The sequence below is a fragment of the Haliotis cracherodii genome, unplaced genomic scaffold (genome assembly GCF_022045235.1).
Source record: "Haliotis cracherodii isolate W230 unplaced genomic scaffold, xgHalCrac1.p SCAF_14, whole genome shotgun sequence".
In the NCBI taxonomy this organism is placed as follows: domain Eukaryota; kingdom Metazoa; phylum Mollusca; class Gastropoda; order Lepetellida; family Haliotidae; genus Haliotis; species Haliotis cracherodii.
The window spans coordinates 21,320,643-21,347,853 of NW_027266269.1; the positions used below are offsets into that span (position 1 = coordinate 21,320,643).

A 27,211-nucleotide genomic window follows, 5' to 3' on the forward strand; every position below is an offset into this window, starting at 1 on the left:
TTTGCTCTTCAGGCGGAAGTCCCAGGTTCGATTCCTCGAAGATTGATATAAGCGGTGGACACATGCCTTAGGTGAGGCAGATCTTGGGCATTTACAGTTCTGGTGAAACCAACCAGTATGAGTATTGTGCTGACAAACCAAGAAAATAATCATGACTAACCAGGATTCGAACGCTGATCATAGGTTCCTGGCATACCTAAGGGACACAACTCTGCACAGTGAATTGCAGCATCTTAGACAAAGAAAATAATGAATGATTTGTCGCTTGTTACACTTGTTGCATATGGCAGCACTCCGCAATATTCAAACTTTTGAAGGGCGACCTGATAAAGTAAAGAACAGTCTAACCAGTGAGTGAGTGAGTGAGTATGGTTTTACACTGCTTTTGGCAAAATCCCAGCAATATCACGGCAGGGGACACGAGGAAATGGGCGTCACACTTTGTATCCATGTGGGGAATCGAAGCCAATAACCAGTGATTGATAGTATGAGCAATGATCCACGGCGTCGCAGGGTATACCATCGACAAAGTCATCAAACCTGTCCAATTAATCCATTAAGTTGCATCAAGTTCTGGCCAGAATAGGTTGCTTGGTGACCGTTTCCTACCCAGAATCCCCATGGGTCAAAACCACTGATAACCCAAGTATGTGTACAGAACTTAATTACAGGTGATAGAACAAACAGAAACAGAAATCAATAAGGCTGATACTGCAGCCTGTTAATCTGTACAGAGTAATGTCGCTATATAAGTGCAATAATCTTGGACGCGACGTTAAACCCCATTTCACCTCACCTCACCTGTACAGAGTATATCTTCACCACTTATGGGGGCACGAGTGGCCCAATCGTCTAAGGCGCCGTGATTTGTTGTGCAGAGTTGCGTTCCTTGGGCACGCGAGAAACCTATGATTGTGGGTTCGAATCCCGGTTCTCAACAATTATGTTTCCAGGTTTGTCAGCACCACACTCGTGCTAGTGGGTTTCACCGAAGTGGTAAACACCTAAGACTTGCATCACTTCGACTTTCCTCCCACATTAAGCTGACACGCTGTGATATAACTGGAATACTGTTAAAAGCGGCGTAAAACCCAACTCACTCACTCACTCACTCTTCACCACTAATGTATTAATCAATTCCATATGGAAGTCTGATAGTGTTTATAAATGGTTGAAATTCAACTGGGATTGTACATTGCATTCAGTAATAGAAAACAAGTGATTTAGTAGTATACCTTTGCTAGGCCAAGAATAAATAATATACAATTCAGATCTGAAAGATTATCAGTTTCAGATATATACCAAACTGGGTTAGAATAGAGGTTATTCCCATTTGTAAGACAGCCAGTTGTTAGACAGTGGAGTTGAAGGTTAATTAGGGCAATACCCACAGCTATAATGGAACAGTTCACTCAGTGGAGAAATTAGTCTTACCTCTAGATTAATAGGATTACAGATTTGTTTGTTAGGTGTGTGTTACAGTATGGTAATCCTATATGAAATTTGTTTGATCCTCCTTTCATGTTTGGTGCTGTTTGACTGATGTGGTGACCTGTGAAGATCCGGGTGTGAATTATCTTCAGTAAGAGGTGACTGTGCTTGTCGTAAGAGGCAACTAAAGGGATCGGGTGGTCAGGCTTGCTGACTTGTTTGATGCATGTCATCATTTCCCAATTGCATGATATCAATCACTGTATTGTCTGGTCCAGACTCGATTATTCACAGACTGCTGTCATATTGCTGAGTGGCGTTAAACAACAAACAAACTGATAGCATGGACAAACAAACGAAAGATGTACACCAATTTACATGAGCGATTGCATCTTTTTACAAGTTCCAAACATATGTTCTTGTGTTTCTGCTTCAAATTTTAGTCTAAGTATTTTTATTTATTTGTAATCTGTGATAATGGCCAAAGTTTGAAGAATTACTGCCATGCTGCATTGCATGAGAGGTTGCTAAGGGTCATATTGACCTGCTACATATGATATATGTTTGTAATCGGAGACCAGCACAGTTGACATACAGTACCATTAATGCTATTTTCAACTTACGACAGCAGGGATATATTGCCAAGTTAACAGGCATCTGGTAATTTAATGTAGTCTCCATAAATTTAACAGAATATAAACAACAATGCATCATGCTTTAAGCTCCGTCATGAGCATGCAAAACAGGAATATGGAATGGAAAACATCTATTATCATAAAAAAATGACATCCACAGGAAATATCGCTTGAGTAAGATCAAGCTATATTTCCCAGGAGATATTGCTGCAATGACATTGCTTCACAATGCTTTCCAGACCACTGTGACATCATCGGTTACAATGAAGTCATAATCAAATGACATCACTAATCCCCAATTCACATATATGTATCTGATATTGAACATTTAAACTGTTCCTAACCAGTGTAGGGGGGCACGGGTGGCCCAGTCGTCTAAGGCGCTGCAATTTGCTGTGCAGAGTTGCGTCCCTTGGGCACGCCCGAAACCTATGATTGTGGGTTCGAATCCCGGTTCGCCCCGATTATGTTTCTAGGTTTGTCAGCACCATACCCGTGCTCGTGGGTTTCACCGAAGTGGTAAGTGTCTGAAACCTGCATCACTTGGGGGTTTCCTCCCACATTAAGCTGACACGCCGTGACATGACTGGAATACTGTTAAAAGCGGCGTTAAACCCAACTCACTCACTCCATGGACTTGTCATTCAGTGCAGCCTAGGAGCAAGGCTACCTTTCATAGTACATCACAACAACAACAGAAATTTGGCATAATATTGCTTTACTTTTCAACATACATGTAGTTTGCGAAATTGTTGCCAGATTCATAATCAAACAGACAATAAAAATACTTTCCTGAAAACAAAAATCATAACATGCATAATTGTAATTATAATTATCAAACATCAAAATGTATTATCATGATTATAGATGTTTACAGTCAAAAACAATGAATGTTTTAACACATTTCAATCAGAATCAACAAAAAATCTTGAAATCTTAGAACTGGTCAAATATATCTTAAATCAAAAGGGACCATTCATAAAATAGTCAAGCTTAGATATCTAAACAAAGAAGTTTAGTTGAGTATCAGAGAGAAAATAAATCAATTACACAAACATAAATTAATATATTCATTTTATATTTTAAGCTTATTTCATGTACATATATGTATAAAAATTAACTATACAATATAATCAAAATCACATTCTTGACTTTTCATTATCACAGTGTTCTTTGTCTACATTAGGCTCAGTTTTACCAGTGGGTGTAGTGATTGTGTAGCATACATTACGTTGTTTCATTCCAAGTCTCGTAATGCATCGCAAATCCTTATTTCCTTTGAATTTTAGCACAAATGAAAATTCATGATATAATATATTTGATGTTTTTCCAGTTGACACTTGTTAATTTAATTTTTTGGGGTCATGTTACCTACCCGTCAGAATAGTATAATTTGGATGGTAAAACGTTTTCACAATCAATCCTCCGAATAGATGAAATTCAAGCCTAATGAAGAAATATTATACAGGTGCATGCTGTGTGTTATACTGGTCGTAGTCGGTCAAGCGTGTTGTTTTTCAGCATATCAGCAAAAGCCTGGTCCATCCTGTCAATGGCTTCACCAATGACTGTGTAGGCCTGGAACACAAGGGAGACAACTCATCATAACTGCCTGTCAAACAGTCAGCAATCTAAGACATGCAAACATTGATTTTTGTTAATCAGCAATATTCCAGCTATATGATGGGGGGTCGATCTGTAAATAATCGAGTCTGGACAATACAATCCAATGAGCATCGATCCACACAATTGGGATACGATGACATGCATCAACCAACATGGATCTTGTCAGGTCGCAAACATTGATAGCATAAGCAACGATTCATTCCAAAGGGACATAATAACACATAAAATCGCATTAAAATCATAACTTAATGCTAGCTACTGCTACACAAGATATGAGGATATCCTATTACAGGTCACATCAGAATGATCTTTCATAGGGCCAACATGAGAGTCGCTTACGAGAAAAAGTCTAAATATATTTGAAAGAATAGTCTTGAATGGAAGTCTCCATTTTGAAACTAGCACCATGAAGCTCGAGAAGGCTGCTTTCTGACTGGCTAATGTTGACTTCCAGTCATTTCATTGGTCGGTCAAAGGTTGCAAAAGGTCATACTGATGTGAGCTGTCCTCTGATCTTGATGTATCAGTAGCGAGCACTAAGATCTGATTTTTATGAGATTGTAACACATTCAAGCAGAGCTAACATTGTCTGGCTCCTATTCTAATCAGCTCTGATGGGAGGAATGGGGTATTGGGGATATTTTCAGGCTGGTCCCAAATGGGGTGTCTGCAGTTGGGAGACATCAGAGGACAGACATTGAAAGCTTAGACCCAAGTTTCAGACTCAGTAGAAGCGAATATGGCCATCCAATACATATTAATCAGCTCAAATGTTAAACAATGGATACGATTCACTCCAAATTTGCACCATAATTCAGCAAGCAGTTCCAAACTTGCCCTGAAATCTACAGTTATTGACATGTCATTACCACAGGCTCTAAATTTGTATTCAGAGATCAAGGGGGAGAGTCCAAACTTCGTCCAAACGTCGTTGAGACTAAAGCCTGTTCAATTATAGTCACTGGGCAGTTATATGACCCTTCTACACTGCAGTTTTCTATAAAAAGTCTGTAATACATAAGAAAACACAGAGGGTTATGTAAATTTTCAGTCTGAGTATAAGGGCCTTGGCACACCTAAATATTACTTCCAGAATGGTCTAGAAGTTGTTTCCCGAGACTGACAATGACCATACCTGACAGTAGAGTTTTTCCCTGTACTTCTGCTCCAGCACTGGATCTGCATATGGGGTGGGGCTGGATGGGGTACTGACGGGTGTGGCCGCCCTCTCCACAGGACCCGGGGTAGCTACTGGGCCTCGACTGGGAGGTTTCTTAGGACCTGGTGGTGCCTTCTTTGGATCTGGCTTGGGTGTCTGTGACAAACAAAAGGTACTTGGCATGAGACATTAATTTTATTACCTGAGTGTGTTTCCGTATCGTAAATATCATATATTAGGAATACAGATTGTGTTATGTAATCCTTCGGTGAGCATAATACATATTGGTTATTCCTAACATTTGATATTTACGAAACGAAATCACATGAGGTTATTACTCACTATAGTACAATACCATTTATAAAATAATTGATGTTTAAAACATAATTTCGTACACTCTCTCATTCGACCTTTTCTTGAGTGAGAGAGTTGTATCATTGCACATCATCATAATCTTGGCATAGAACCTAAATTTACACCAGTCAGTGTTGTGGTAGCATGGATATGGTGCTGACAGGACACAGGTCATAAACATGCAAATGTGGGATTCAAACCCAAGACTGGCTGATCCTGACACGTAAACATGGCAAATGTGGGATTCAAACCCAAGACTGGCAGATTTTGACACATAAACATTTAAATGTGGGATTCAAACCCAAGACTGGCAGATCCCGACACAGCCAAGGGACGCAACTATGCAAAGTTAATTGTAGAGGCTTACACCACTTCACCACTTGCAACCCAGCTCCCTTGTCACCGATAGAGACGGAATCAAAACCAACGTATATTGAATAGCTCATACGTTAGGAAGGGAGATACTATGAGTATCCCAACTGGTTATGTATAGTGAAGATTTTCAATTGAATTTTATAGTGCAATGACAGCCAAAATACTGGATTTTTGGCACTGATGTACTAGAGATTTTGTATCAGTAAAAAGAATTTTGGTGATTTTGTAACCATGGATTTCCTATGATATAAAAAAAGCTGTGTTTCGAGCAAAGTACAACCTAAACAAAATATATACAGAAATGCATTTAAAACAAAAGCATGTAGTCTTCACTATAAAAGCTCTCCACAGCCAAGAAAATGAAATGATTGATAAGCAGTATGTAAGCAAATAATGTATACTACTCAAGTTATAATAGGGATAATCAGATGTCATTCTATTAAATACACACTTGACATAGGAGTCTGTTTGGTGTATCATGGGAAGATAAGAACATCCCTATCACAAATGGAGACGTATATATTAATGTCAAGTGGAGTAAACACAACTTAAAATAAACACATAGACATACATTTTACATCATATTCGATCAGAAACAAGAATTGTTCGAAACTTCCTAAGATATTTAACAATAATTTGTATTTTACAACTTTCTGTGATCGATTGAAACCCTACATATTAAGTTTCTGCACACCAAACCAAGCTTTGATCCTTCTACAAAATAGATCCTTGAGGGCAGAATCCCAGGCAGTTTTAAACAGTGTGTTCATGTCGCTGGCAAGGCTAAAGACATAAAAAATAATTCAAATTCTCACCACTGACCGACAAGCTGGCCTTATATCCATGCTGATGTTACTCATTCTTGAAAATATTTCCCAATCAGACTTTATAACAAGAAAACAAAATTTTGTAGTGGTGATTTTTGGTTCATCCCGACAAGGAAGGCCACTACTCACACACCCCACCACCAGGAAAAAGAAGAAAAGGATACGAAACATAAAAACTAAATTGTACAAAAGACGATACCTATGCTGCTGAATGTGGATGGGGAATTAAAAAAAAAAATGTTTTGTTAAGAAAAACGATTCTAAGAGTGTCTGCATGAACATTTACAGCTTCTCAAAAGTACCTACTCAATCTTTCAACTGGCAACAAACACAAATATATTTTTGATTATTTAAAAAAAAACCCAACATAAACACAAATATGTTTTTGCACTGAAACTAATCTGGCACATTGCCTTAAGTACGTCTAAGACGTTCTGATGTGTATTACCAGAGTGAATGTGAGTGAGAAGTATGAGAGTGTATGTCATTTTCAAATTTTGTACAAAATCTAAGACGTACTGCTACGTTGTGAAATATTCTTTTAATGTGGATGGAAGCCTGCTCTGTGCAACACAATACACACAAAAAAGAAGCAAAAAGCAATCTACAAACTTCACTGTAAGAGCAATTATAATCTTTTATGCCTAACTTGTCATACCAAATGGCACGTTTCCACACTTAGGCCAATTCTACTTCAAATCATACTACAGACAGGATGTGATTTCGTATTTTCTCTCCACTGCATCTAGTGCAGGCTGCAGTACCAACTGACTTGCACAGCAGATAAACTGCTGCAGCATTGGAAACTTAACATGTATATAGCGAAGATTGGCGATCGGTAGTGTACGTAAACAGGTTGTAAACACGAACATCGTGCAAAATGAAAATAGTTTTATTGCAATATGTTTAGCTCTTGTGTACATGGCATAAATTTGAAGCGAGATATTTGTCAGTCTTTTTGTGGAAATATTTTATCAACTGCACTCAGTGCAGTCTGCTTATAAACTTTATCTGCATAAGCTAATTTCTGGTGCAGTTTCGTCAATGGGAAATCACACCCTGTCAGAGTTTATACAATCAAATTGAAGGAAAAATATCTCAAATGAAAATCTGAACTAAAAAAAATATGATTTGAAAGAAAATACAATATTTATGAAAATCCCTTATGAAGGATCATGGAGTCAAAATGAAACATTTTGAACTTAATTAAAAATAAACTACAAGAAATATAAGTTAAATACATAATTTCTTATCAAAGAAAAGAAAGTTTCCTCTTTTGCCAATTCAAAAATTTATGAACTCCAAATTTCACTTAATTATTTTAAATAAACTACTAAAGTTTATATTTCTATAAATAATCTCTTTCTATTTAATCAGGATCAATGACTCAAAATTATACACCTGAACTTGATCTCAATATGGCTGAAATAATGCCCATGTGACAATAAATTTTAACTCGCTCGCTCTGAACTTGAGTATTTAAAATGAACTAAAACATTCTTTAAAAAACCATAAATGTACGATATTTTAAAAGTAATATCTTATGAAAGATAATATAAAATTTAAAAAAAATACAATTGAAAACGTGGACTAAACAAGAAGTCTTGCTTCTGATTACGGACTATTCCCAAAACGGGTTGTATACCGCATAAATCATGGAAATGTTACTATGACTACCAGTACAAACAAAAACATTTAGAGGCATAAAACAATCACCGATAGGTTTTCATTCTCTCCCTGAAATTAATACAGTTACAATATGTATTTTATGTAATATAGGAATACGTAAATGATTTTAGTAGCTTGTTATTTTGTCATAGGGGCGATTTAATGAACTGGGGTCGCAAACCAATTGTCATCCTCGGTTATCCAGTGTACCACATCTCCATTGTAGTTAGTAGTAGGACAATGCATCGGTGGATCACGATTATTCACTTCTCGATACAAGCATCGATCACAGTCACACAATAAGTAAAAAGTATTGATTCTTACCTTAAATGTATTCTTCAATAAATGTTACATCAAACACTTATAACTAGTGAAAATAATATTAAATAAAGTGAAAATGTAAATATTATCATCCATTGTGCCATACTTGACACTGCCAACTGTAAATCGTCAGTGTGCCAGGTATTTAGCCATCCTGTCTATGAAAAAGATGGCTTAAAAACCACAGATAAGAGCACTGCAAGTAACATGATACTTATTGGATCGCGAGCAAGGTATTGCGCTACGTATCAGATCGCACAGTTGGTGTATCGTCCCAGCCAAATTTCTAGTATAATCGATCTATAGCTGAGTTTTAAACAACACAGAAATGTGCGGCCACTATGCACAAATGTACAGAAAAGACACAGATAAGCTATATTGTGCTGAAATTAATTGTACCAATTTCTTGACGAGAAAAATATTGGCCCTGTAATCTTACAGTTCAGTTAACAACACCATGTCATTACTTTACAAGATCCTCATATTTCCGGTAAGGACCCATCAGGGTCCCCTTGTCCCCCAGTTTTATAAATCAAGGTAGTACCCATTCTCGAGACTAATTTAATCCCAGAAATAAATTATCTTTAAAAACATATATCTACAAAATAAAAAAAATAATCCAAATGGAGCCCTTAATTTCAGAGCTGAGGCAATCTAGACTTGCCAAATCATTCTGGACTTGAGTTGGACTCCTTTTTGAAAAAATTCTCAAGGGTCTGGGAGACAGACTACCCTATTCACTACCATAGCTTCATTTTGTGTCTTGGTAGAATAAACAATCATTCAAGTTACACTGTAATTTCATGGTTAAAACAAGTGACAACAGCATCAAAACTTGGCTGAAATACACCAGGAATATTGCAGCATAAAATAGTTTATAACAGTCTTCGGACTTGAGCCAACATATCAAGCGCACGCTTGGATGAAATAGCGATTTTGAATGTTGATCATGCCGAACTCATGTACAGAATAAACATTTTGATTGGTTGTTGATTTCAACCTCACTAGCAACATAAATTCTGCAGTTGGTATTTTGAGAGAAGAAGATGGGGTGTCTGTTCTGAAATGAAGCTGGTAGCAAATGGCTCTATGGTATTTTGACAAATAGAATGGAGATATTAATTAACACTAGATAATCGAGGATGACAAGGCCTTGACAATGTTGTCACGTTCTAGAGGAGGAGGATACACTGATGAGGCTAGAGTCAAAATGGTTGTTTTTCTTGTCACAGGGATATTTCATGTACCCCTCATGGCATGTTAAATAGAAAACTAGGTGATAAGGAATGAATGTTCTATCTATCGTCACCTACTTTGGCGAACAACGCTAACAACCAATTGAGGGAGCTGGTAACAAGGCTTGTCCTTAGATTAGGGAACCCCAAAATGTGAGTGAGTGAGTGATTGAGTGAGTGGGTGTTCTAAATGAGTGAGTATGGTTTTACGCTGCTTATAGTAATATTCCAGCAATATCATGGCAGGGGACACCAGAAATGGGCTTCACCCATTGTTCCCATGTGCGGAATCGAATCGAACCCAGGTCTTCTGTGTGACAAGCAAACGCTTAACCCACTAGGCTGCCCCACCACCCTGTTCTGGGTGAGTGAGTGAGTGGGTGAATGGGTGGGTGAGACAGTGTTTTGGGTAAAAATGAGTGGGTTGATGGGTGAGTGAGTGTGTCAATGAGTGAGTGAGTGGATGTATGGGTGGGTGAGACAGTGTTTGGGGTAAAAATGAGTGGGTTGATGGGTGAGTGAGTGTGTCAATGAGTGAGTGAGTGGTTGTATGGGTGGGTGAGACAGTGTTTGGGGTAAAAATGAGTGGGTTGATGGGTGAGTGAGTGTGTCAATGAGTGAGTGAGTGGATGTATGGGTGGGTGAGACAGTGTTTGGGGTAAAAATGAGTGGGTTGATGGGTGAGTGAGTGTGTCAATGAGTGAGTGAGTGGATGTATGGGTGGGTGAGACAGTGTTTGGGGTAAAAATGAGTGGGTTGATGGGTGAGTGAGTGTGTCAATGAGTGAGTGAGTGGATGTATGGGTGGGTGAGACAGTGTTTGGGGTAAAAATGAGTGGGTTGATGGGTGAGTGAGTGTGTCAATGAGTGAGTGAGTGGATGTATGGGTGGGGGAGACAGTGTTTGGGGTCAAAATGAGTGGGTTGATAGGTGAGTGAGTGTGTCAGTGAGTGAGTCAGTGAGTGAGTGAGTGGATGTATGGGTGGGTGAGACAGTGTTTGGGGTAAAAATGAGTGGGTGAGTGAGTGAGTGTATCAATGAGTGAGTGAGTGGATGTATGGGTGGGTGAGACAGTGTTTGGGGTAAAAATGAGTGGGTTGATGGGTGAGTGAGTGTGTCAATGAGTGAGTGAGTGGATGTATGGGTGAGTGAGTGAGCAAGGTAGGTTTATGCTGACAAGTATTCGATGTAACCACTAGGCCACCCCACAGCCCTGAGGGTAGAAAAAGGGACAATACCCTGGAGATGGTGAGTCTCATATTGTACCATCATGTAATGTACTTCCTGTAATGTTTGTAAGACTCCTTACCTCTTTCCCGCTTTTGGCAGCCTTGGGGTCTTTCCCTGGTGTTCCTTTCTTATCTTTCCCATCAGCTTTTGACTTGTCTGCCGTCTTTCCCCTCCGACTGTCACCTGCACAGTGCTCAATAGGTTAGACACCATGGTCAAAGGGAGACAACTCTACAGTGCCATCAGATGGTAAGGAAGAACCATATTGACATTGACATGCAAATCAGCAATACATGGCAAAGACATGCTCAAAGGGCCAAATAAAATAGTAAGCAATTAAAATGTATCGTGCAAATATTAAAAATGTGAAAAATTACAGAATTGTAAAATATTCATTTAATTCCATTCCAACAAAACAACTCTATGTTATGAAAAGCATCTAGAACTAAGAAAATAATATTACGATGTATTACATGTATTTTCATACAAATAACAGTCAGGCACCATTGTGTCAGATTTGTTCAACTAGAGGACAGCTTCATCAATGCTTTGTAAGAACCGGCTTAATTTCCCTTACATCAGAATCTGATTCACAAGTTGTATCCTGAATTGCATTGATCATCTTTCATGGACGGTAACGACACCGCATGTCAAGTGTCATATTGCTAAATGTGTAACGATACAGTGATACGTACAGTATTGTATCCCAAGACGAGGTTCATGATATGATACATAGATTTACAACCCCTGTATCACGATACATATGGAACAATACATTACAAGTTATACTGGAGATGTTTTTAACATGTTGATAACGACACATCAAAATGCTATACAAAACTGTTCAACAACCAGCCTATGCAGATTCTCTCGTATATGCCGGTTGGCTATAAATAGCATGACCTTCACAGTGCCCTACAGTGCCCTCTAGCCTATATGTTTCTGTCCTACAATATCCCATCTTCAATCTCTGAAGTTAAAACAAATAATTCAGGGTTGTGATTAACTTGCAAAAGAATATCAACTTATGCCAAAAAAAGCAATCTCATTAAAATCAGACCTCAGTTCTAGCTACTGCTAAACAAAGATCTGAGGACATCCCAGTAGAGGTCCCGTCAGAACGACCTTTCATCCGACCAATCAGAGCGTTGCTTACGAGATCATGAAAGTGACAGGAATATGATTTCTAATCATGCATCCTCGAAAACCTTTACACAGGGTGTTCCGAACAATAGTTACGGGTTTAACAACTGAATCCATACAATCTAGACCATCTATTTGCCATCCAAGAATGTTCTTTTGTTCAGGTTTCAAATTTTTAATCGAGAATTTGTCAAAATATGTTTCGAAGCATTGTCGCCAATTTGAAAATAGTGCCGTAAAGCACGAGAAAGCTGCCTTCCATTGGTCGGTCAAAGTTTGCGCAAGGTCGGTCTGACGTGACCACGTAATGGGATGTCCTCAGATCTTTGTTTTGCGGTAGCGAGAACTAAGATCTGATTTTAATGAGATTGGCAAAAAAAGTACTCGGATATGAATTGTATCACACTAATAGTATCAAAATAGTATCATATCCCAATTCCACCGCATCGTTACACCTCTACATCTTGCATTCCTCAACTGTGAGACTCTTTCAGTGTTACATTCAATCCAAGTTATTTTTGTCTGCAGAATAAAATAAAAACAGTAAAAAATTGACTTGGGTACAAAGGAGGAAACAGTTGGACATTCAAAGATCAGTACAATAGTAGAGAAGGATCACAGCTTGACCCAAAGAGCTTCAATAGTTAACATTGTTAGGTGTAGGTTAATTGCACACACTAGCTGGAGCATTACAAACTCAAAGTATTAGACAAGCAAAACTTGGGTAAGGAAAATGCACATAATAATTATGAATCACATAATTTCATAAACTAGAATTTAGCGAAGTTGAACAAGAATGATTTCACCATTAAGAATATCAATTCAGACTCATGACTATCATAATCTACCTACTACAAAAGAGTTATTGAAACCGAGATATGAGAGAATGAAATTGCAAAATCAAATATGCAGCCCTGAGGATCTTTTCAAGAACCTGACATAGGAGGGTCTACATGGATGATGTCGCCATAAAATTAAAATTAAAATTAAATAAACTTAAAAAACAAAAAAAGAAATGTGAACACATTAAGATAAGGAATGAACACCCATGACAGTCAAATAATCCTTTAGATATCTGTCTAAGTATCTCCTCAAATCCTTTCAGAAATTAAAATATATTTTGTCCCCCGATCCCACTCCTTCTAGAGGCCCCCTAAGCTTGACTGTTTTACCACAGTCGTATCTGCACACCTGTCACTGACTGGAGCTGGGGACACTACCGGTACTTGTGAACATTCTCGGTTCTCAAATTCACATTATCCATAAAAACTGACACAGACTTCACCTAAATCAGTCTCCATTTGAATGAAAATAAAATACTGTGAAAGAATTTTTTTTATATAAATATAGTTCAACAAAAATGCCTTCTTTCCCATACAAATAAAACAAAAACAATATAATGATTACGATTAATTTAACATATTGTTTGATAAAGTTAATTAGTATACTAAATACCTGTATATAAAACATAAATCAACAAAATCAAAATCAATAAACAAAATTGTGCCAATGTAATTCAAAGTTCTAAATACTGCAGATGTTGTATCATTTATGACTTGATAAAAACATTCAAACCAAATAAATTTAATATAATAACCCATATAAATTATAAATTTAAAATGAGGGCAGTACACAAAGTATTCATGTCATCTGACAAAATGAAACAAATACCAACTGAATGAAATTAAAATATTTGAATATTACTGCTCAAAATTCAACCAAGAAGTAAACAAATTAGATTGAAACATAAAGTCACTTAGCATCTCTAGCTGATGATTCACACCAAATACTAATTTCTGAAAGAAATAAAAATGACAAAATTTAAGATAATTTCTTCTAATTGATGGCAGCCATTTTCAAATGAGTGCTGAGATATTTTGTGTGTCTGAACAAAATGTTTCTGTTGCCATCAACATTCCGTTTTATTAGTTTACCATGAACTAACTAACAGGTCGTTCTTTTGTAGTTTTGGACGGACTAAATAGACTTATGTGGGATTAGTTTAAATGCAATCTCATTAAAATCAGACCTCAGTTCTCGCTACCGCTAAACAAAGATCTGAGGACATCCCATTACGGGTCATGTCAGAATGACCTTTCATCCGACAAATCAGAGCATCGCTTACCAGATTATGAAAGTGACAGTCGGAATGTGATTTCTGATCATGCAGCCTCGAAAACTTTAACTCCGAACGATAGTTACGAGTTTAACAACTGTATCCATACAATCTAGACCATCTATTAGCCATTCCAGAATGTTCTTTTGTTCAGGCTTCAAATTTGTAATCGAGAATTTGTCAAAATATGTTTCGAAGCGTAGTCACCAATTTGAAATTAGTGCCGTAAAGCACAATAAAGCTGCCTTCTGATAGGTCATTCCATTGGTCGGTCAAAGTTCGCGCAAGGTCAGTCTGACGTGACCCGTAATGGGATGTCAACAGATCTTTGTTTAGCGGTAGCGAGAACTAAGATCTGATTTTAATGAGATTGGTTTAAATGTTGTCACCATGAAGTAAATGAGTGCATGTTGTTTTACACCAGTCAGCAATATTCCAGCTATAACAGAAAGGCCTGTAAATAATCGAGTCTGACAAACAAGTGATTGATATTATGAGCAACAATCTAGCCATCAGGATATGATGGCAAGCTATCAACCTGAGCCTGACCACTCAATCCATTAAGTCGCCTCACTTCACAAATGTTATTTCAGAATTTGTAATTAGTAATTATCACCGCATACATTGTACTGCAACTGTTATGTAAGCACAATTATACCATCTGTAAAAAACAGGCTCCTTACACGAGCACACCAATCATTGTAATACGGTATATCATGCTATAAATAAATTGCAAGTGATTCTGTGGCATTTGATTGGCTGACCAAGCAATTCTTTTTGGCGCTTGTTTCCATTAGCTGAAAGAAAATTAAGCCATGCCCACTAACGGAATACTCTTTCTTGATTGGTTGATAACAGAATGGGTGGGTTTGTGTTGCATTATGGCGTTGAATAATAACACTGATTTCTAATGTCTAAATTCTTTTTACATGTTAATGATTAAATAAGCAGTTATTTTAAGTTATTATTGTTGACATAAATACACACATTATTATGCATGTAAAATCACACTCAGCCAATGACATGATCTTTTACATCATAACGAACACACTCAGCCAATCAGATGTGAGCTAACTTACTCTCTTTAACTTCTGGTTTGGCTTGAGTTCGAGCAACTGCACAAATACATGTATTCAAACTACATGTAATTGAAAACTGTTACATCTTGAGACAGTGTTTGTTATTTAAGCCGCACTCAGCAATATTCCAGCTGTATCACGAAGGCCTATAAATAATGGAGTCTTGACCAGACAAACCTGATTCCATTATGTGGCCTGCAACGACCAGCATCGCCTGAATACTTGTATACTTTAATATATTTTTTTTCTTCTTTCTTTATTCATCTCATATATATACACCCACACACCCACACACACCCCCACCCCCACACACCCACACACACACACACACACCCACCCCCACCCACACCCACACACACACACACACACCCACACACACCCACACACACACACGTCATATCAATAAAATTGTGGTACATGGTATGCAAGAAGTGTACATCTTTTCATACATATATATTCTTGCCTATGAAGTCAACGTACTGTATCAGTGTGTATTACAGATTGGTTTTTAGACAAGGAGTGGAAGGAAGACCAGCAACTATTAAAAGAAGTTTGCGTGGTTACAATTTGTAAATGACATACCTTTGTAGCATTGTAACAACTAATTATCTCATGCTGTATGTGTTCAAAATGTGGCATTAATCCCTTCCTACGTTGTCTGTATATTACATGTTTGTTGTTTAATGCAGCACTCGGCATTACCTGTATACCAGTACTAAGTTTGTTTGTAAATGATTTGTTATCATGCCTCTTTCAGCAATTCTCCAGCCTTATCAGTAAATGAGTAACCTTCTAGCCTCTCAGTGGCAGCATGGGTTGTATAATCCCCAGGGAGCCGAGAATGAAAATTGAGCGCACAGTGATCCATTGACCTGGGTAAAAATGTAGCGCTTTGAGCTGGCTTTAGGATGTGGATTTGGTGCATGATCAATATGCACATTTTTATGATTATGATTATGATTATGATATCTGTAATGGGATGTCATCAGATCATTGTGTAGCGGTAGTGAGAACTAAGATCTGACATTAATAAGATTGCTGAAATTGTGAAATCACATTGCTTATAACTAGCAAATCTGATAATGCAGTTATCTGCCATTTGACTTGACAATCTGACAAACAAGAGAGACTCGGGTGTCACAGCAGGTACCAGGCTCCTATCAGTCACCCTGTTTACTTCACAACATACTACACCCTGTCGTGCCTGTAGAATAGAAGCACACATAAAATGCCCATATATTTTCTGTTCTCATTTTTCTACTAACTAGAGTCCAGCATCTGCTGTTCCCCAGGAATGTTGGGTTGAAGGTTTGATGCAGTGAGTGAGTGAGTTGGGTGGAACGCCGCTTTTAACAGTATTCCAGTTATATCACGGCCTGTCAGCTTAATGTGGGAAGAAAGCCCAAAGTGATGCAGGTCTCAGATGTTTACCACTTCGGTGAAACCCACGAGCACGGGTATGGTGCTGACAAACCTAGAAACATAATCGGGCGAACCGGGATTCGAACCAACAATCACAATAATAGAATAATAGAGTCTGGAACATAGAATCCAGTGATTGACATCATGAGCTTCGATCTAGCCACAATTGCTACACATTTGCTTCAGTTTCATTTCATTTGTTTCTGAGATCTTGAAAATCCCTCCTTTAATTTCCATGTCCATGAACGTCTTATTATAGTTCTACCTATCACCCTACAGATTCACCTCACTGGACTGCTTTGTTTCTGAACAAGTGAGTTTGGTTTGATGCCTCTTTGAACAGTATTTCACTTATTTCATGTCATCTTGGTTTCATAGGTTTCTGGCTCAACTAAGGGAAGCTACTCTACTCTGTTTCAACAACTGGGCCACACAAGCCAATGAGTCATAAATATTATAATTCTTTTTACAAAATGAAGCAAACAAACTTCTGTTACAAACCCTGAAACTATGAGTGAATGAAGATACACTATCTCTGAAACAGTAAACTACACCTAGTATACACTAAAAATGGGCATCTAAATAACTATCGCCAACACCATTGTGGTAATAACATATGCTGATTCAGGGCAACTACATATTTATCCCAAGCCCTAACTATGTTCACCAAAATAGGCAACTAAATAACTTTTACTAGCCCTAAGGAAGTATGTCAAGCTTTTTCTATAAAGTAATGAAACATACCGATACAAAGCAACTAAATGTATATATCGATCATAAGCCCTAAATATGTAAACCACAATTGGTAACTAAATAACTCACTAGCTTTAAGATGCACATATATCACACACTATCAATTGGAGTGACTTAATATACTGATTCAAGGCAACTATATATCTATAACAAGCCCTAACTATGTATACCATAACTGGAAACTATATAACTCACTACCCCTAAAGAAGTATATCACACACTTCTCATTGCAGTGATGTAATATACTGATTCAAGGCAACTATATATCTATCACAAGCCCTAACTAGGTATACCATAACTGGAAACTATATAACTCACTACCCCTAAAGAAGTATATCACACACTTCTCATTGCAGTGATGTAATATACTGATTCAAGGCAACTATATATCTATCACAAGCCCTAACTAGGTATACCATAACTGGAAACTATATAACTCACTACCCCTAAAGAAGTATATCACACACTTCTCATTGCAGTGATGTAATATACTGATTCAAGGCAACTATATATCTATCACAAGCCCTAACTATGTATACCATGTACCTTCCTCCCCTATACTGCCCGTTCTGACTGGACCTTTACGTGGAACAGGTAACTTTGCAGGATCTGGCTGTGGTACGACTGAATTAAGGATGGAAGATTAGGTCTAGGTTGTTTGGTTGGTTAGTTGTTTGGTTGGTTGGTTGGTTGGTTGGTTTGTTGTTTAACGCCAAACTCAGCAATATCAAGCTTTATGACGGCGGTCTGTAAATAATCGAGTCTGGACCAGACAATCCAGTGATTAATATCATGAGCATCGATCCACGCAATTTGGATACGATGACATGCATCAACCAAGTCAGAGAGTCTGACCACCCGATCTCGTTAGTCGTCTCTTACGACAAGCATAGTCGCCTGTTATGGCAAGCATGGGTTGCTCTGGGACTCAATTTCAATAGCATGAAGGATTTTCTGTGTACGTAAACATTATACACCAACTACAATCATAAACACAAAGCAAAAAGGGAATGGAAACATGTGACATAGATATGCGTCACACCAGTGTTCAAAACTAAGCATGAAATTCAAGGGGTCCTTGTTATCACCATAATAAACACATTAGGGGAAAAAAATAAAAAAATAAAATAAAAAATAAAAATAAAAAATAAATAAAAAACCCAGGTTCAAATACCATAGGATAAAACCTAAGCATGGAGGACCCCCTTAATTTCTAACACTGCCAGGGAGGGACTCAACATACATGTGATACCTGCATGTTCAGTGAGGCCTGAAACTTGGTTGTTTAATGCGGCACTCCGCAAACATCCAGCTATATGTCCACAGCCTCTAATCAACCAAGTCAGTGAGAGTGACCACCTTCCCTCGTACGGCAAGCAAAGGTTGCCAGGGATTCAACTCTGAATCCCATGAATGAAACTCAAGCTTTAGACATTTATTTGTGGAGAACTCTACATTTCTTTCGGGATATGTGTTTAAATTGCTTTGAACTGTAGTTCCTTCATATCATGGACATATTCAGGAGTGAGTGAGTGAGTGAGTATTCCAGTAATATCACATCGTGCCAATTCGAGAATTCAAACTAACAATCCTAGGTTTCTGGGATGTAACAGAGAATTATTATTATTAAATTATTATATTATACATTTATAAACCGCAGGTATCCAGGTACTTGTATCTGCTCGAATGCGGTTTTATTCGTTCCCTGACCAGTGGATCCGTTTCAATTCCGGTTATCATTCTCAACTCCCTGGGGAGTATACAACCCATACCTCTTTACCTACCGGCCCCGGTTCAGGAGAGATAAAGAGCAGGTCCCTGTCTACTGGAGCCAGGCAGATATCACATGTACAAAGAGATGGTGGAAGGGGGAGCAAGGAAGTGGGTTTATTCGTGAGGGAGGAGAAGCAAGCTGGGGGAGTTTCAAATTGGATCCATGTGCAAAAACAACATGTGCACACACTTATTTTCAGAAAGTTTCTGAAAATAAATGTGCCAAAACTGTGAAGGGTTAACATGACAAACAGCGGGGTTGAACAAGGGGAGATAACTCTACACGGTGATCCTACCAGTAGTGGAGGAACAAGATGCCCAGGAGTATTCTCGGTCGTGTCCTGCAGAGTTATGGCCCTTGTTAGAATCATGTTCACGAATGGAAGTATTCGTTGAATATCAGTTTGAACATAAACCTTTGCTTTATGAAGAGAGTGGGGATTTATATGGTCTATATTCATTGGAAAGAAATATTTTGAATATTTATCAAAATCTTTAAGAAATTTTTGTTGGTAGTATAGATACTAAAAATATGGTAAATACATGTCAACTTATCGTTCAATACAGAAGCAAAATACAAGGCTAAAGGTGTATGTATCTCATGCTTGGCTTTGATATAAGTTTAAGCCTTGCATTTGGCTTCAGATACATAAGACTGTGACATCTGTGAAATGTCACGCTTCCCAGGAGAGTTAACTGTAAAAGTCCAGTTACCGCCCTTGCCGAACTATGTTGGAATTTCGATCGTAGCGCCACCAGTGGCTATTATGAGTTATGTCTCTTCTATGTCCCTCGTATTGACCATCACTTGCAATTGCTTCAAATAAAATGGCGTCCCCCAGCGAAGATGATCTGATTGATAATCAAGATCTATGTTGTAATAAAACGGGTCTTACTTCGCGAAGTGCATCAAATCACATAAGCACCTTGAACATGACAAGATCTGGAAAATATCTGATGATGCTAAGTTGTCAGTACACATGCTTTACAAATCCTGGAATCAATCAAAATCTGCATGGAAGTTTACGAACTAGATGTCGATTTTGTTTCGCGATTTTGAATGAACTATGCATAGACTCGTTAGTCCAGCCCAAATGTAACTCCATAATTCCAGCATAGTTCGGCAAGGGCGGGAACTTGACTTTTATAGTCAGTTAACTCCCTTGCCTCGGGGAGATAGTGACGTGTATAATACACAACAACATTAACTGAACTTCAATAACTGAGTTTGAGAATAAGTTGAGTAAAACAGGTCATGCACAGAATTAAAATTAAAAAATAAAGAATCAAACACAAGGATGAGAATTATTAACCTGCGCCCTCATCACAAATACAGTTGACTAAGGTGTTTGAGGATGATGAAGACAGTGCATGAACCCATGTCCATAGGCTTCTGGCACACCTAAGGGACACAACTCTGCACAGCAAAGTGTGGAGCCTTAACCAACAAGGCGGCGTTTTACTTAGAAAGATGTATGGCATGAAACCAAGATCAAAAGAGAGGAAGGATTAATTGACAATCCAAATAGGATTGAATTTAAAACCATGTAAGATATAATATTGCACAAAGATTCATGATGTTCTTTAACTTACTTAAATCACTTTCTGGAAACTCCTCTATTTCTTTCTCGGGCATCCCCAGGATGTGGCGGACAAACATGGACTGCCCCACAATGCCGTCCACGGCCTCGATCAGATACTCGTACCTGGCACACAAACAACTCACATTTAATTAAAGACATTATACTTTTGTTTGTTTGTTTGTTTGTTGTCTGACGCAGCACTCAACAATATTCCAGTTATATGATGTCGGTCTGTAAATAATCAAGTCTGGACCAAACGATCCAGTGATTTACATCATGAGCATCAGTCTGTGCAGTTGGGATACGATGACATACTTCAACAACGTCAGCAGGCCTGACCACCCGATCCCGTTATTTGCCTCTCTCGACAAGCATAGTCGCTTCTTGTGGCAAGCATGGGTTGCTGAAGACCTATTTTTGACCTGGATCTTCACAGGTCAGACATCATTCTGAATATCATGAGGAAAAAGACTATTTTGTGTCCAGAAAAAGAGGAGTATAAATAATCAAACAATGCAATATGGTCAAGGGGAGGTAACTAGCTATTATTAATCTCCCTTTCTGCCAAAGTCTCATTTTCAGATCCTGTATTTGTGTCATGATATACTCCCCCTCCCCTCTCCAACTCCACACAGATTATGAAATATTCTAATCATATCTACATCTGTAATTCTTGTAGCATGTCAGATTGACAAGTGGTGACACATGTGACATATCATATTTTAACAACATCGTTTGACAATATGTCTGACCGCCTCCGTGGTTCTGTGGTAGAGCGTCCGCCCGGAGAGCGGAAGGTCCAGGGTTCGATCCCGGGCCGCGTCATACAAAAAGACGTTAAAAGATTGTACTTGTTGTTACCCTGTCTGGCGCTCGGCATTAAGGGGCTAAAACAAGGACTGGTCGGCTCGGAGTCAGTATGCTGTGTCTGAGTGGGGTATTCATGTTAAACTGCGGCATGGTATCTCAGTGAGCTAGCACTATAAATCGGCATCAGTCCGGACTAGTACAAGCAGCCACACAAACACACACATGTACATGCACGTCGCTATATAAGTGCAATAATCTTAGACGCGACGTTAAACCCAATTTCACCTCACCTCACCTAACAATATGTCCTCAACAAAAATAATATTACTGCCAAACTGAAATTGCTTTGCCGATAATTTGCATACACTGATACAAAAGGGAGGAGCAGGTGTGCACTAACATTTTTTAAATCATTTTGAAAATTTGAAATTTTGAAACAGTGACTGATTATACCAAAAGTTTTGTTTGTTTGTTTGTTGTTTGACGCTGCACTCAGCAATATTCTAGCTATATGACGACAGTCTGTAAATAATCAAGTCTGGACCAGACAAGCCAGTGACAGACATCATGAGAATCGATCTACGCAATTGGGATACAACAAAGTCAGCGAGCCTGCCCACCCGATCCCGTTAGTCGCCTCTTACGACAAGCAAAGTCACCTCATGTGGCAAGCATGGGTTGCTGAAGACCTATTTTTGACCTGGACCTTCACGGGTCATAATCCCAAAAGTAAAAACATAACAACAATATGACTGATTTGTGACTATATTTTGGATGGTGAGATTGATCTTAGGACTGCATCATTGCTGACCCTCCCATCTTATAAAACATTTGTATGACACACCCACACTCCATATTAAATTACCCATCCGTAAATAATGTTCAAATTTCTAACCTGTTCATATAAAGAAATAGAACTGCTTCATTTTTATGCCCCCCTCCAGAATTATGATATATTTTCAAGACATCAGATCCATAGATGTACATCATGTTTGTTTGTGTTGGTTGCTAGCTGTTTAATGCCGCACTCAGCAATATTCGAGATATATGACAACGGTCTGTAAATAATCGAGTCTGGACCAGACAATCCAGTGATTGACATCATGAGCATCGATCCACGCAACTGAGTTACAATGACATGCATCAACCAAGCAAGCAAGCCTGCATCCTCATCCATTTGGTTGCCTCTTATGACAAGCATAGGTTGCTGGGGACCTATAATGTTACCCAGAATTCCTACAGGATTGGACTTCTCCTGCTGACAGCCCCCTGCATCACTCACCCTATCTTGTACAGCTGCTGTTGTATCGGGTGGTTGGGGGTGTACGACATCTTCCCCACAGCTTCGTTGATACGATGCAGGAACGGTTCCTTGTTCTCATCATCGTCATCCAGGTCCATTACCAGCTGCAGCACAAGTGACATACAGGGTTCAAACATGTCAGGCACAGTCTAGAAAATAGTTGCCAGAATCACTAGCCAGGAGGGCTTGTTTACAAAGAATGTTCCACGTCTTCATCAAACTTTACTAGCCCTACTTCACGGCTACAGCCTACATATCTTGTGTTAACTTTATAGTAGTTTGTGTGTTTTGAGACCATTACGCAAAACAGCGGCGAAGGTGCTTGGCACTATGTGTTTGTCTGACGTTTGTGGTGGTTCTTAGACTTTCACCACATCGCTTACAACACAATTTATTACTTCCCAAGGGTTTCCAATAAACTACGAAATGAAAACAAAATGACAACAGGCTTTGACACTAAGTGACTTGATTCAAAGAAATAAAATTACATTGACTAGAATTTTCAACTAGACAGTCTGGCCAGCTTTACAGAAATGTTACAAGCCCAATTTAATAGTGAGTGAGTGAACTAGGTTTAACACCGCTTTTAACAGTATTCCAGTTATATCACGGTGTGTCAGCTTAATGTGGGAGGAAAGCCCGAAGTGATGCAGGTCCCAGACGTTTACCACTTCGGTGAAACCCACGAGCACGGGTATGGTGCTGACAAACCTAGAAACATAATCGGATTCGAACAAACAATCATAGGTTTCTGGCGTGCCTAAGGGACGCGACTCTGCACAGCGAATCGTGGCGCCTTAGACGACTGGGCCACCCGTGCTCCCCCCAATTTAATAAGTCCATGGCATTTGGCTAGTACACTGCAGCAGAATAATCTTCTACTCTTGTATGATACCGCTCTGCATGAAGATCTAAGGACACCTTAAGAGGAGGCTGGTTTAGGCAAAATTCTTGGTTCATGTTAGCAAAGCTTTCAGACCAGCATATCGGATTCCTGTATTTCGAAAATGAATATGCTCAAGGACATCTAAATGCAAAAAAATAATGCCTCTCTAATAATATACTGAAATGGATTATTCATATATTCAATATGCATCTGTACCAAAAAGGGTTTCTGTGGAGGGTACATTTGTGTTCTGTTGGGGTTTCTTTGGCAGAGATAGAAAGTTTCAAAAGGAATGAACCTGAATGGTTTTAGAAAGCTGACATATGATTGGCTCTAGTACCCATGAATCCATATTTTTTATTCAGTTTACTCAGGGTTTATCTGATGTGATCATCTATGGACGTGCAGTCAGATCTTGATGCAGAAAGGTATCATATTATATCAGAGTAAAACTTCAGGTTTTAATGGTCAGTGGCAGAACATATCATCTCAAGTGCAACAACTGAAAAATGTAATCATAATGGGTACTCATGTTTGAGGTCACAGGCTGACCCACATGTTTGAGGTCCTGAATACAGAAGACACAGATTTGACCCTCATGTTTGAGGTCTGTCACACAGAGGACACAGATCTGACCCTCATGTTTGAGGTCTGTCACACAGAGGACACAGATTTGACCCTCATGTTTGAGGTCTGTCACACAGAGGACACAGATTTCATCCTCATGTTTGAGGTCTGTCACACAGAGGACACAGATTTGACCCTCATGTTTGAGGTCTGTCACACAGAGGACACAGATTTGACCCTCATGTTTGAGGTCTGTCACACAGAGGACACAGATTTGACCCTCATGTTTGAGGTCTTGCAAACCGAGGACACTGATTTGATCCACATGTTTGTGATTCTACAAACCAAGGATACAAATTTGACCCACATGTTTGAGGTCCTGCAAACCCAAGACACTGATTTGATCCACATGTTTGAGGTCCTGCAAACCCAAGACACTGATTTGACCCTCATGTTTGGGGTCCTGCACACCGAGGACACAGATCTTACCTACATGTTTGAGGTCCTGCACACCAAGGACACAGATTTCATCCTCATGTTTGAGGTCTGTCACACAGAGGACACAGATTTGACCCTCATGTTTGAGGTCTGTCACACAGAGGACACGGATTTGACCCTCATGTTTGAGGTCTTGCAAACCGAGGACACTGATTTGATCCACATGTTTGTGATTCTACAAACCAAGGATACAAATTTGACCCACATGTTTGAGGTCCTGCAAACCCAAGACACTGATTTGATCCACATGTTTGAGGTCCTGCAAACCCAAGACACTGATTTGATCCACATGTTTGAGGTCCTGCACACCGAGGGCACAGATTTTACCCTCATGTTTGGGGTCCTGCACACCGAGGACACAGATCTGACCCACATGTTTGAGGTCCTGCACACCAAGGACACAGATTTGACCCTCATGTTTGAGGTCCTGCAAACCGAGGACACAGATCTGACCCACATGTTTGAGGTCCTGCACACCAAGGACATTGATTAGAGCCACATGTTTGAGATCCTGCACACCGAGGACACAGATCTGACCCACATGTTTGAGGTCCTGCACACCGAGGACACAGGTTTGACCCTCATGTTTGAGGTCCTGCACACCGAGGACACAGATTTGACCCTCATGTTTGAGGTCCTGCACACCGAGGACACAGATTTGACCCACAAGTTTGAGGTCCTGTAAACCAAGGACATTGATTTGAGTCACATGTTTGAGGTCCTGCACATCGAGGACACAGATCTGACCCACAAGTCTGAGGTCCTGTAAACCAAGGACATTGATTTGACCCTCATGTTTGAGGTCCTGCACACCGAGGACACAGATCTGACCCACAAGTTTGAGGTCCTGTAAACCAAGGACATTGATTTGACCCTCATGTTTGAGGTCCTGCACACCGAGGACACACATTTGACCCACATGTTTGAGGTCCTGTAAACCAAGAACATTGATTTGACCCTCATGTTTGAGGTCCTGCACACCGAGGACACAGATCTGACCCACAAGTTTGAGGTCCTGTAAACCAAGAACATTGATTTGACCCTCATGTTTGAGGTCCTGCACACCGAGGACACAGATCTGACCCACATGTTTGAGGTCCTGTAAACCAAGGACATTGATTTGAGCCACATGTTTGAGGTCCTGAACATAGTCATCCCATCTTACTCACATCTTTGAGGTCCTGCACACAGAGGTCCCAGAACTTGCCGACTCTCTCCTCCTCCGGGAACAGCTGCAGGTATATCTGCTTCAGCTCCACCACCGTCTCGTGGCTGTAGTGCATCTACAACACAGGGAGGAGGTCACACAACTACTACAACTACAATGACTGTTCCCCTCTTTGAGGCAGTAAGACACAGCCAAATCGCATAGTACGAAACCTTGAATCGCAGCGCTGACTTAACATGCAGTTTCAACAGCTTAACCTTATGTCTTTGAATGCGATTTGCTACCCGACCGCCCCTCATTCCCAGTGAGATGGAATATTGATTCATCAGTTAGGAGTTTGATTTACATTATATTCTTTAAATCCCAAACTTTTTCATCTCAATTTGTAGTCCGTGTTCTTTTATTTGTACTCCGCAGGCACTACAGAGAAAGTGTAAGGTTATAAAGGCCTGTAGACAGCCTACAGTTCAAGGGTACGCTAGCTCCTACCCCCTGGTTGTGTCTCCTGAAGATCTCCTCCTCCGTGATGTAGGCGTCGACGGGCGACTGTGGACGGTCAGGCATCCTGATGGCATCTATCAGCTCATCGAGGATCTGCGTCACCACCTGGTTAGCCTGCTTCGTCTGCAGATCTTTCTGAAAACATAATGACAACATTTGATGAAGTAAGTGCTCAAGGAATTGAATAAGGCACCGGGTGGGTTCTCATTAACGACTAACTCTTCCCCTTTGCTTTCACTTGGTGGTCATCTAAAGTGCTGTAGAGTTGTGTCCCTTAGGCATGCTAGGAAACCTTGATTGTGGTTTGAATCCAAGGATCATCCTGATTATGTTTCTAGGTTTGTCAGCACCATACCCATGCTCATGTGTTTTTTTCACAAGTGGTAAACAACTGAGATCCGCACAACTTTCCTCCCACGTCAAGCTAACATGAACCGAATTAAAAGACTGAAATACTGTTCAAAGCGTCGTTAAACTCAGTGACTGACTGACTGAACCACCACCAAGGCTCTCACCTCCAGTTCTTGTCTCTGTTTCTGGTAGATGTCCTCCTGCAGTGCCACGCCTCTCAGGGACACGATGAGGTCGGCGCCACCACAGACGACGGGGCGAGTCTCAAATTTCCACTGTTCAGTGAAGACTCCAGCATTGGGAGATTTGAAGACAAACGGGAACTTCATCGTCTCTCCTGGCAGGATTACACCTGAAATAGCATGCATTGTGAAATAGCATGCATAGTGAAATATAGT

At 39.5% G+C, this 27,211-nt stretch overlaps 1 protein-coding gene across 1 annotated transcript in view; it reads right to left on the reverse strand.

Moving 5' to 3' along the window:
- Window positions 1-3,068: 3,068 nt before the first annotated feature.
- The window catches only part of LOC139461096 (MYCBP-associated protein-like), a 55,724-nt gene continuing 31,581 nt past the window's right edge, over window positions 3,069-27,211 (reverse strand). Inside the window, exons 14-24 of the mRNA XM_071242624.1 lie at window positions 26,978-27,165; window positions 26,451-26,597; window positions 25,963-26,076; window positions 22,822-22,946; window positions 20,740-20,852; window positions 19,443-19,487; window positions 17,920-17,997; window positions 10,940-11,043; window positions 8,124-8,144; window positions 4,828-5,007; window positions 3,069-3,644 (exon numbers count right to left, since the gene is read on the reverse strand). Of these exons, the coding sequence (XP_071098725.1) occupies window positions 3,549-3,644; window positions 4,828-5,007; window positions 8,124-8,144; window positions 10,940-11,043; window positions 17,920-17,997; window positions 19,443-19,487; window positions 20,740-20,852; window positions 22,822-22,946; window positions 25,963-26,076; window positions 26,451-26,597; window positions 26,978-27,165 (1,211 nt within the window). The 3' untranslated portion in view covers window positions 3,069-3,548. The remainder of the gene's footprint in view (window positions 3,645-4,827; window positions 5,008-8,123; window positions 8,145-10,939; window positions 11,044-17,919; window positions 17,998-19,442; window positions 19,488-20,739; window positions 20,853-22,821; window positions 22,947-25,962; window positions 26,077-26,450; window positions 26,598-26,977; window positions 27,166-27,211) is intronic.